This window comes from Numida meleagris, chromosome 8 (assembly GCF_002078875.1).
Source record: "Numida meleagris isolate 19003 breed g44 Domestic line chromosome 8, NumMel1.0, whole genome shotgun sequence".
NCBI lineage: Eukaryota > Metazoa > Chordata > Aves > Galliformes > Numididae > Numida > Numida meleagris.
In genome coordinates this window covers 10,764,208-10,775,861 of record NC_034416.1, presented here as the reverse complement: position 1 = coordinate 10,775,861, position 11,654 = coordinate 10,764,208, and the positions used below count along the sequence as shown (strand labels likewise).

The 11,654-nt window shown below is 46.0% G+C and overlaps 1 protein-coding gene and 1 long non-coding RNA gene across 4 annotated transcripts in view; one reads left to right on the top strand and one right to left on the bottom strand.

The window, feature by feature from the left end:
* LOC110403351 (gamma-aminobutyric acid receptor subunit beta-4) overlaps positions 1–11,517 on the top strand; it is a 67,264-nt gene extending 55,747 nt beyond the window's left edge. For 2 of the 3 annotated variants that reach the window (XM_021406475.1, XM_021406477.1), the window contains 5 exons: positions 1,226–1,308; positions 5,608–5,745; positions 7,318–7,470; positions 10,183–10,439; positions 10,978–11,517. In XM_021406475.1, the coding sequence (XP_021262150.1) occupies positions 1,226–1,308; positions 5,608–5,745; positions 7,318–7,470; positions 10,183–10,439; positions 10,978–11,355 (1,009 nt within the window). In that variant the 3' untranslated portion in view covers positions 11,356–11,517. The remainder of the gene's footprint in view (positions 1–1,225; positions 1,309–5,607; positions 5,746–7,317; positions 7,471–10,182; positions 10,440–10,977) is intronic. The other variant, XM_021406476.1, reaches the window with a different exon arrangement.
* The window catches only part of LOC110403353, a 49,357-nt gene continuing 44,581 nt past the window's right edge, over positions 6,879–11,654 (bottom strand). Inside the window, exons 2-3 of the long non-coding RNA XR_002441626.1 lie at positions 7,389–7,508; positions 6,879–7,188 (exon numbers count right to left, since the gene is read on the bottom strand). This is a non-coding gene — a long non-coding RNA (uncharacterized LOC110403353). The remainder of the gene's footprint in view (positions 7,189–7,388; positions 7,509–11,654) is intronic.

The window sequence follows — 11,654 nt, the reverse complement described above, 5'->3', positions numbered from 1 at the left end:
TGTCCGGCTTCACCCACCCACCCCCTTTCTGCTCTCTTTTTTCTTTCATTGATGCTTTTTCCTTTTTGCTTCATTTTTTGCTGGTTCGCCATCTCATCCTATCTCCTTTCTTGTCTTTTTTTTTTTTTTCCTTTTTTCCCCCTCTTTTCTCTCTCTCCCCATCCACAGGGCTCAGAAGATAAAGCTTTCTCGTTAACAGTTCACTGGTTATGCCTACATAGTAAAAAATGTGTAGCTTGATTAATGCCTTCCAGATGGTTAATTGAAAAAAAGAGGGGGGAGAATGCACCAATCTCTCCCCCCTTTTCAGCACTCTGCACACATACACTGCACAGGAAGACAACTGCATTAACGGGTGAGGGGAGCAATAAATTTGAGAAATGGGGGCAGCCTGCTAACTCCGGGGCTGGCAGTTTGCGGCTGAATTGCTCTCTCCCTGCTTTGTGCCTGCACCCCACCTGCCCCACTGCAAAATGCCCCAACCCAGAGACCAATGCCCCTTTGTAAGCACCATGTAGCACGCATGCACCCACACGTATGTGAACCCTCCACAGGTACTGCATGGCTCTGACACCCCCAAAACAACCCCAGCCCTCTTTCTCTCCCCGTATTTATTTTCCTAGGGGATGCACACATGCACACACATGTCAGGTGAATCCTGACCATGGAATCACTTGCACAGGAGTGAATCTGTTAGTGGAGCCACCAGCGCACAGTGCAGGAGCAGGAGGGCAGTGAGTGCGATGGAATGGGCACAGATAGGTGGGGGCTGCAGCGGGGTACTTGGGGCAATTTGGGAGGAGAGAGATCATTGCAGGACAATATAGTCAATGCTTTCCTGTTCTATGGACACGTGCCCTCTGCCTCTCTTTTACAAGCTGACATGTCTCTCCTCTCCCCGCTCTGCTCATAGCTCTGCCTACTCCCAGTTTCTTTGTCCTTCTCCTGGAGAGACAGGGGAGGAACACCAATCCCTCCCCACCCTGCTAATAGAGATACTGCCTTGCTGACGTGAGTCATGGAGGGTTTAAGCCATGCAGCTGAGGGTGAGCCACATCCAGCCCCCCGCACACCTCCCTCCGCCCTCCCACCATGGCTCTCCCTGGTTTCCAGGGAAACAGCGGCCCCAAATGCTGCCTGACTTTCACATCTGCCTTTCATTTCTCCTTTTTAAAAAATAATCATTATTGTTATTACTTTTTTTTTTTCTCCCTTCTTCTTTCAGGATCACCACCACAGCCGCCTGCATGATGGACCTGCGGAGGTACCCACTGGACCAGCAGAACTGCACGCTGGAGATCGAGAGCTGTGCGTATGCCACACGATGCCGACCTACCTAAGCCGAGCCCTCCCACCCCTGGGCTGCCTCCCAGGGCTTCTAAGGCCACCTCTTCCCAAGGGTGTCCCTTGGGACAGGCCTGGGCTCCCTCATCCAAACTCCATCCCCAGGGTGAAATGCTCAGGAAAATGGAGCTCTGGCAGCAGGCTGGGCACTAAAATCACTCTTACTTTTGGGAGGGTAGAGAAGGCTTTCTCGGCCCTAAGTCCTGGGAAGGTGCCCTCAGTGGTGGCTGAGCCTGCTTCTCGCAGGAGGTGGGACCAGAGCTCCCATAGCCCGTCCCTACCCGGATTTTTCTTCGAATCCCATGAAAAGCCTCCCTGACCATGCTGGCCAAGGGAGGTCCAGCTCTCCCTCATAAAAATGCACTGCAGTATCCCCACAGGAGCGGTCCAGAGCAGCAGATCTCACAGTAATGATGATGCAGCTTCAGTGGTGATTATCAGAGAATTGCTTTTTTCATAAAAGAGGTCCCATGGCATCAGCAGTCGGCAGGCACGATGCTGCCTCCCCAGCCTTTTCTGCCTGGCAGCTCCGGCCCCGCTTGGGATGCGCAGCGATAGCAGCGCTTGGCGTGGCGGGTAATGGGATGTAAACGAGGTCCTCCTGGAGGCACTAATGGCATGTCATTTCTGGCACTCCTTCATGTTTTGAGAACAGTTTACGGTACAACCAAGAAAACAGAAGGCAGAGAATTACCCACAGTTCCCCATGTTGCGATTTTGTTCTTAATGGGACATGTCAAGCCAATTTGTTAGTTGAAGTTACGTTTCCTCACAGTATTTCAAAGACCCACGCCAAGATGAAGAGACTTGTGGTTTCCTTGCTAAGAGCCTTTGTCTCCCACACTCGTGCACGCTGGAAATCCGCAGGGCTCCATTTTGTTTGTTTCTGCATCCACACAGCTTTGGAACAATGCTCCTTTCATGCCTCGCTTAAAAAAAAACGGAATGAAAACAGAAAACCCCACCAAAGTAACCCTTTTGTAGTGCAGGAGTGGTGGGTTTGTAGAATCATAGAATCATAAAGGTCAGAAAAGACCTGTAAGATCTCTAGTCCAACCATCCGTCTTCCACCAAAATTGCCCACTAACCATGTCCCTCAGTGCCACATCTCCACAGTTCTTAAACACCTCCAGGGATGGTGACTCCACCACCTCCCTGGCAGCCTGTGCCAGTGCATCACCACTCTTTCTGAGAAAAAAGCAGCATTGTGCAGCTGGGGTCTCCTTCCCATAGCAGTGTGTTGAACTTACCTGCAGGGGATAAGCCCATGCTAACACTGCCTGCTGATGCAAGCCGCTGGCCCAAACCAGCCCTCATTCCATGACCCCCCAACTGACTGTGTGCCAAGAGTCAATAAAAAAATGATGAGGCCAGCAACAACCAGGCCATTCATCTGGCATCTTACGACATTGTATCGATACTTCATGATATTTCAGGTTGAAATGTCTTTCTGGAAGTTGTTTTGCTTTTTAAAATTGAAGTGGAAACTTGGTTTTCTTTTCTAAAGCTGCAAATCAAAGTGGAACATTTATTTTTAGACTGAGCAACCTTTCCCTTTAGAACCGCTTTAAAAAAATGGCTTCTTGAAAAACACGTTTGATTTCACATTGCATAATAACAGAAAAAAAGATGGGGCCCTGGTATCAGCGGGTCATAGGATGAATGGGATAGAGCTAGTTAACTGTGAGATCTCCTAAAATTAGTTACTGTAACTTGACATTTTCATTGCTGATCAGGAAGTAGATTTGAAGTCACTGCTGTTAAATTTGTGGATGATGAAGATAGCAGTCTGCGTGGCCTGCTCACTGCACATTTGAATACATCCCAATTTGAATGCATCCATCCTGAGTACGTCTGAATACAGCTAAATGCGGAGGTCTGTGGCTGGGTGCAGGAGCCGGGCTGCCAGGCTGAGGCACAGGACCTGCACGAGCCCAGACCGGGGGAAATGATGGAGGGATTGCAGCCCTGAGCATCGCTGCTGGAGGCTTTGTAGCAAGGCTCTGGCACAGAGGGCTGGAGCGAGCCTTGGTTATATAAACCAGGGGAGCAGTGACTCAGAGCAGGGAATCGATTGGCCTCTGCATGTGTCGCTGGTGAGACTGGGAAAGGGGCTCTTTCTAATTTTGGTTTCCATAATTTAGAAAGGAAGTGGAGAAATCAGAAGAGGTTGAGAAAAAGATGCTAAAAAACATTCAAGGGCTGGAGCAGATGTTTTGCAGTTACAAACTGAAATAGCTCAGCCTGCTTTGTTTACTGCAAGGGAGGCAGAGAGGTGACTTGTTTACAGGCTGGGCGCACCTCTGCAGAGGGTGGGAAGGGCTCCATAATCTCATCGAAAAACACAGAGCGGCCAACGGTGTCCGAAGGTCTGAGCCTGATGGATTCAAATGTAAGCTCACATACACTGTTAGCTGCAAGGGTCTGAGCCACAGGAACCAGCCACTGGGAGTGATGCTTTCCACACTTGGTGTCAGTGCCTTGCTCTGGGACAGGTGCACAAAGCTGGGGCAATGAGGCACTGCAGCAACCTGTGCCACCCCGGTGTCTGCAGTGGGGGAGGTGACCTCAGGGTCCTTCTGAATCCCTGAGCTCCGAGTTCTTTACCACAGTCATCCATGGAGCAGAAGCTGACATCAGGGAAGAGGTAGAGGCCTGGCTTGGTTGATTTATAGCAAAGCAGATCTGGTGTAGCACTTGATAACAGTCTTCCACTTTTTTAGCATTGGTGAATAAGCACAGTAATGACTGAGAGCACAGGACGTGGGCTTGGAGGCTACAGAGTCATCAAATAATGCAGTTTGGAAGGGACCTCAGGGTGTCATAGTCCAGCCCCCAGCACAAAGCAGGGCTGGCTGTGAGACTGGAACAGGTTGCTCAGGACTTTGTCCACTTAGAGCTGCAACATTGCACCATCCTCAAAAGTTCAGCCATGAGCCGAGGGAATCCTTGGCCCCTGAGGCCAATTTGAATAATTCCTTCTCCTCTGCTGTGCGTCCAGCAGCTCTTCATTCCCATGCTGTCACTAATAAACTGGTGCTGGCCTCGGTGGTGGTTCTCTGTAGCAGATGTTGACCTTGCTGGGTGCTGCTAGCCAACCACCTCTGCTGCCCGGGCTTGTGGCTGAGGCTGACTGCTATGCTGCAGTGCAGGTTCTAAATACAGGTTTTCTGGGGGCACAGGTGAAGCTCATGCTCTGAACAAAGCTCTGCGGTGCCATACCAAAGCCTGTGCATATCACAGAGCTTGTCTGAGCACAGAGGTGTTCCCACGCAGCTCCACGCTTTTCTTAGAGGCCACCCCATATCCAGAAACAGATGTGGTGCTGCAAAACCTACCTTGCCATAAGCAGCGCTGATTTTCAAGCAGAGATCAATTCTTGCACACAAGCGCAATGGGCAGGGTTGTGATCATCACACTAAGGTGAGAGGAGCTACATGTTTTCATCCCCCGGGCCTTGCTCCAAAGAGGCCAAAGCACCTGGGATGTGGCTGTAGGCTTCTCAATGCCTGCAGCCTGTGCAGCCCTGCCTGCCCTGTATTGTTTGGGGTTAAAAGGCTTGAGGCTGTGCCCTCAGCTGAGTTAACCTCTGAACAAATCCATTACCCTGAAAAATAAGAAATGAGCATTTGTCACCAGCTGGATTTCCCCTACTTTCTTCTTCCCTTAGTGCTCTTTCCAGCCAGAGCTTGGCAAAAGCAGCCCCCAGTCTCAGAGGCTCTGTGTGCTTCAAATTTTGACTGAGAGTATTTATTAAGGGAGATGAACTAATGGTCAAATTTCTTCTCAACACTGTTGTAAATCTTTTTCTCTCTGGGAATTTTTAATACTTGGAGGCTCTGTTTACCTGGTCCACATCAGAATGTATTGTGATCTCCCCCTTCTGGTAAAAGGAGGCAGCTTTTAAAAAGCAAAATGCAATGTTTTGTGCATTTGATAGCAGCTTCTGATGCCCAACTCCCTGTCATGTTAGCCACAGAGATTATGCAGCAGGAGTCAAGACTTGATGGGCCATTTCCCACCTTTTCCTCTCGAATCCTAGCCAGAAGGGGGAGTTCTGATGAATTTTTTCCTCTCCTTCTGGGGAGCATACTGCCAAGCTCAGCTGAAGAAAATTACGTCAGCAAGGAGGGGTTGTGCGTGCTGTCTGAAGGTGTGGGCTTTCCTTTGGATCCTCTTCCAAATCACCTTAGAGAAAATGGGGGAGTCATTTGCTGCAGTTTGTCAGCTTAGTTTTCTCTCTGTGCTCTTCCACCTCTGCAGATGGTTACACGGTTGATGACATTGTCTTCTTCTGGCAAGGAAATGATTCTGCTGTCACAGGGATGGAAGTGCTAGAACTGCCCCAGTTCACCATTATCGAGCAGAGACTGGTCAGCAGGGAAGTGGTCTTCACCACCGGTGAGTCTCTGCCCAAGAGATGTGATGGAATTCATAAACCTTCTGTTGATCTAGGTCATTGTGGTTGCTCATCTGATTTAGATGCTGAGGTATTAAATTAGGATCTAGGCTTAGGGTCCTATTCACTTGAGAAAGAGACATCTTCCGTACCCACCAAATTTGACTCTTCGAAGACTTGTCAATCACTTTTATTTTTATTACGGCAGTTGTTTTCATTTCTTAGTTGAAACACCAGCTAAATCCAAAACAGAACCTCCTTAGCAGGTTCTCAGCCTTTATCTTGTTTTTATGTGGCTTGAAACTGGTTCTCAAAGTCAATATAGGTGAAATAGTAAGCAGCAGAACATTTCTCTTGAAAAGCAAGTGGTCTGTGGCCCATCTGCACACTACAACGGCGAGATCTGGAGAGAACACCTTGGACAATTCAGATACTCCCAGTTGGAAAGCTGGAGGGGTTTGGGTTTTGGTTGCTGATTTCATTTTGATCTGGTATGGAGTTCACTGCCTAAGTGGTATGCCTCATGCATTAAATTGGATGATTTTTGAAATGCAGTGAAGTAACAGCCAAAGTCTGCCCATGGCGGTGGCAGATGGGGATGTGGTTACAATGGTACCTCAAGGGACATGCCAGGAGCAGCATCCTATTGCAGCAGTAATCTGGACATCTACAAAAAGCAGTATTTCTTCCAAAAGAACTTTGCAATCTGAATAGGTATGACCTTAAAAAAAAAAAGGACTGGTGAAGTACTGCATTCAAACTGCATACATGGTACACAGTGATGAGAAAATATAACCTCCTTTTCCCAGTCTTTCTCCCTGATCATTAAAGACTGTTGTTCTCTTGTTAGCTTAGCTGCCAACCCACAATTACACTCATATTTCAGACTTGTGTTGCTTAGGGAAGGAGGTGAAAAGGAGGAATGGCTTGGACTTTGTTTCACAGCAGTGAGCGGGTTGCTGCTTTGTCCTTGTCAAAATGACCATGATCCAGTGGAAGAACTGTAAAAGTACTTATTGTTGTCACTATCCTCATTAGATTTGCTAAAAGATTAGGAGGAACTTGAAAAATAAAGAAAAGATCTACAGATTAACTAATGGTATTCTATTTGTGTATGAATTTGCCCAGTCTGACCATAACCCAGTTTTAGAACAGCATGGGAAAAATACTATTCATATCTTCATTGCTGTTTGGAGGAAAAACTAACACATGAAACAATGGAAAATGATCTTATTGCATCCAGATATAGGGTTGAAGTCTCCTGTGCAAGCCCACATCTTATTGGCACATACCATAACAGCAGTTTCAACTGAGTACTGAACGGAGGTTCTCCCATGATGTCTGATATAATACTGTAACTTGTGTAGAGATTCCTTTCTTCCTAATATTCTGAGCTAACTGAGCAGACTCTGAAGAGACCTTCTCCTCTGATGAGTCTGTAAAACCTAAGGAAAAAAAGAGGAGAGATTCCTCATCATCACTGCCTCTTGAGAACATTTTCCAAATAAAAGCTCCTACTATAAACGCAACCTTGCTTTCCTCTCAGACATCTCCTTTTAATATCTCATTGACAGGTTCATACCTGCGCTTATCTTTGAGTTTCCGAATTAAGAGGAACATTGGTTACTTCATCCTGCAGACTTACATGCCATCTATCCTCATCACCATTCTGTCCTGGGTGTCCTTCTGGATCAATTACGATGCTTCTGCTGCACGAGTGGCACTGGGTAGGTACCTTTTCATTATACACTGAAGAATATGAGATCTGGGGGAGATCAAACAGGACAGTTCTAAGAAAGAAAATATCTTTTTCTTGATGAGGTAGCATCTAAACAAGACAGACAGTTCTGTCAAATTTGTCCTCCCAAAAGAATGACATTTCTTCTGAGAACAAACTGCAAGTTTTCAGCCTGAAGTGTTACTTTTTTTGGAAATATCGTTATCTCCCAAGCTTGAGTCTGTATTATCTGAATCAGTAAAAGTTACATTATAGAGTTCTGTGGGAAATTTGTTTCTCTATAACAAAGGTATAAATGGTCACAGCTTCTCAGATGCGTGAGACTATGATGCGCTATGAACCCACCAGCTCCCTCACTCCAGTTTGTACTTGTTTTCTTAAGTAGCTAAGTCTGAGCATCTGTTGATTAACAGGTGTGCTGAGAGCAGGTTAGTTGGATGATAAGAGTGGATGGCCAAAGAGCAATAAAAATGGTGAGTGAATGGCTAAAAATTTAAGAAAATAAAGAAAGTGACATTACAGAATTTTGTGATGTTTTAGGCCCAATACAGATGCTTTCTGTGACTGAAGACCTTCATAAACAAGTCAAATGTGGGACAGTAAAGATTTTCTTAAACATATGCTCCCCTAAATAGGGATGTTTTCCTACAACAGGAAAAAAAGAGATCTTTTAAGCAACAGAAGGGAAGTGGGGGTGGATTGCAGATGAGGATTTTGAAGAAGGAATGGGAGAAAAGTGGGGTGGCTGGCATATCAGAATGGGGCTACGCAACATGATAGGAAGCTCAGAGGAAATAGGAGAGGCAAGGAGGGAAGATTTGAGCTGTGGTGGGGAAAAGGCTCTGAGAAGGAATGGAGTACAGTAAAGACTGGGTCTTACAGAAAAGGCAGGGGGCTTAAATTAGCTTTAGGAGAAAACAGAGGAGTGGTGGTTTGTACAAAGACATATAAAAGAAATTATTTGTCTGTGCTTGTTTGGAGAGGCTGGAGCAAGAAAGGGAAAAGAGGAACATGGTAAATTTAAAAGGTAAGCTGCAATGACAAGGGTATCATTAGTGAGAGGAAAAAGAGACCACAGTAGACATAGTAGACATAGTAGACTCTCACAGGGAGAGTACAAGCAGAAAGGTGGACATGAGACGCACAGCTGTGGAGTTTCATCTGACATCTGGATTCAAAGGAGAAAACAGAAGAAAAACATTATAAATCAGAACTGGAACAGCTCTCAATGAGCCATTCCTGACAGCTCTCTATCTAACTTGTTCATAAGAACCTTCGAAGGAGAATCTGCAGCCTCCTCTAACCACTTTACTTCTGCATTTGCCTGCTCATACAATCAGAAATCCCTTCTTCTCCTCTGTTCTAAATCTCTATTGCAATTTGTCTGTCTTTGGTGGACATGGAGAACATTTTATTCCCCCATAATTTGCACCAGACTTCTGGGTATTCAAAAATTATCATCATATCTTCCCTCTGTCTACTCTTCTGTGAACCAAAGACTATTAGCTCTCTAAGTCTTTTGTCAGGAATGACATTAAAAACAATAAAGTTGGTGGGGAAACGGAACAAACACAGCTCCAGGATGCACAGACAGATTCGGGAGCAATCACAGCAGAGGTAGGGCTGAACACTGAAAAGCAAATTAAAGTCATGTAGAATGAGAGAACTGGAGACAAAGAACTTGGTCTGGAATGTTGCCAACAGAGAAGTCGTCTTCTCTGGAAGACAAGAAGGGAGGACACTTGAGGAAAAGGAAATCAGCAAAGCAGTAACAAAAACAGAACAGCTGAGATTGAGAAGAGGAAAAAGAAGACTAGGTCAAAGAGACAAAGTTACTGCTCCAAGAGAAGGATGAAGTCCAGTTTCCATTTTTTGAAGCTGGCAGAAGACTGTTGAAGAGAGAAATCTGAGGTAATTCTGAGAGTTCACAGGTCAGAGGCTGACAACAAACTGAAGCAAAGGAATGAAGCTGAGAGTATAAACATGATGCACCAAGCTCTTCAAGACTGAGCAGACAGTCAAAAAAAAAGGTGGTCAATGAGACCAAGAAATATTTATTTAAGATGCAGGAAGTATGAACAGACATAAAAAAGAGAACATGAGAGCCATGAAAGGAGCTCAGATAATTGAAGTAGTGAATGGTAAAGCTGGCAAGAGAAAGGTAGGAATTGATAGAGTCAAGGAAATAGATAGAAGCCTTGAGGCAGGTAGAAGAGAGACTCATGAAGTGGGAGTCTCTTCTCTCTTTCTCATATTTATGGCATTAGAAAGACACAGCATATTAGAAATTCATGTCAAGGATACTGAGGCACTCAGTAGTGCCTAGGAAACTGTGATGCATTCATGAAGTAGGCAAAATGGAGGAGAAAATTTGAGAGACTGAAAGCAAAACTGTGTATTTCCTATGACTGTGAGTGAAAGAAAGATGATCAGGGAGGACTCAGAGAACTGAGGTCCAGAGAACTCTGATCCACATTGTCCTGATGCTACTGAGCTTTTACATTTTCTCCCACTATTAATAGCTTGTTTATTTTCTGCAATGGGCAGTTGGTCTTAGAATAATGACAATTTTCTTCCCAATTTTGCTGCTTGCAACCCTTCTGAGGTTCAGTCCAGATGGGAGAAGGGATGGGGAAACTAAGATTGGCATTTCAGGAGACCACCACACCTTGGTAACAGAACACCTACCCTCTCCTTGCAGGGGTCACCACGGTACTCACAATGACTACCATCAACACTCATCTGCGGGAAACTCTCCCTAAGATCCCTTACGTCAAGGCTATTGATGTTTACCTCATGGGCTGCTTTGTCTTTGTGTTCCTGGCACTCCTGGAATATGCTTTTGTCAACTACATATTCTTTGGACGAGGCCCTCGGCAGCAGAAGAAACAGAGTGAACGGATCAGCAAGGCCAACAATGAGCGCCACCGTTATGAAGAAAAGAGGGTGAGAGAGCAGGTTTGTCCCCTTCTTTCATTGTGGCAGGAGAATTCAAACTCTCCACTGTTCATTCAGTCCTGGATGAGCTGTGGAGCAGCCTGCCTCTTCACCACAAGAAACTCCAGTTCCCTTGTCTGATAAACATAGATCTACTGAAGTTTGCAGACAGATGCTGAGAAGGACCTCTTCCCAGTGTTTACTGGGAATTTGTCTCCCTGACCATTTGGTCACCATCCTCAAGCCAGTTTCATCAGGACCATCCTCTTGCAAGGGCAGCTGTACCCTAAGGTACCTTTGTGGCTTTTGGGCCTACTCTGTTGGCAGAAACACATTACTCCACTCACAAGTTTGCTGCAAGCACAGGCTCAAGCCTGTGGGCAACCAACATCAATGGATGACCTTTGCAAATGCAGAAGTCCAGGTTCAGAGCCCAGTTACAACCCAAAGAGCAGTATCAATACACAGAAAGCAATTCAAAATCATCCCTGGTGGCATAGCTGTGCACACAGTGCTCAAGACATCCTTGCTAGCTTTCTCTCTGTCTCCCCTGTTCTAGGTTGACCCTTACGGTAACATCCTCCTCAGCACTCTGGAGATGAACAACGAGCTGCTGGCCACGGACATGATGAGCAGTGTTGGCGACTCTCGAAACTCTGTCATGTCCTTTGAAGGCTCAGGAATCCAGTTCCGCAAGCCGCTAGCCTCCCGGGATGGATTTGGTCACCACCCGACCCTGGACCGCCATGTCCCGCTGACCCACCATGCCGCAGCCCGCAACCGTGCCAACTGCCGTCTTCGTCGACGGTCATCTAAGCTGAAGCTCAAAATCCCAGACCTAACAGATGTCAGCACCATTGACAAGTGGTCAAGAATCATTTTTCCAATCACCTTTGGATTCTTCAACCTTGTTTACTGGTTGTACTATGTAAATTGATGCCTGCAGCCTCCAAGAGAGATAGGGACAGACACTCAGACAATGACAACACAGGAGTGTTGTGGTCTTTTGGGTTTGGGTTTTACTCTTTACTATCATTATCATTTATTCCTTTGATTCATTAGATTTATTCTAAGCTTACTCTTCTCTTTTCAGCACATATAGAACCACGGAGTGTTGGGGGGGGAAGGGAAAGAAAGGTGTATGGGAGGGGATCCAGTTTCAGGGAGGGATGTGTTTGTCTTGATTTTGGTTTCCTGCTGAAGGACTTAAACCATTGTAAAAAAAAAAAAAAAAAA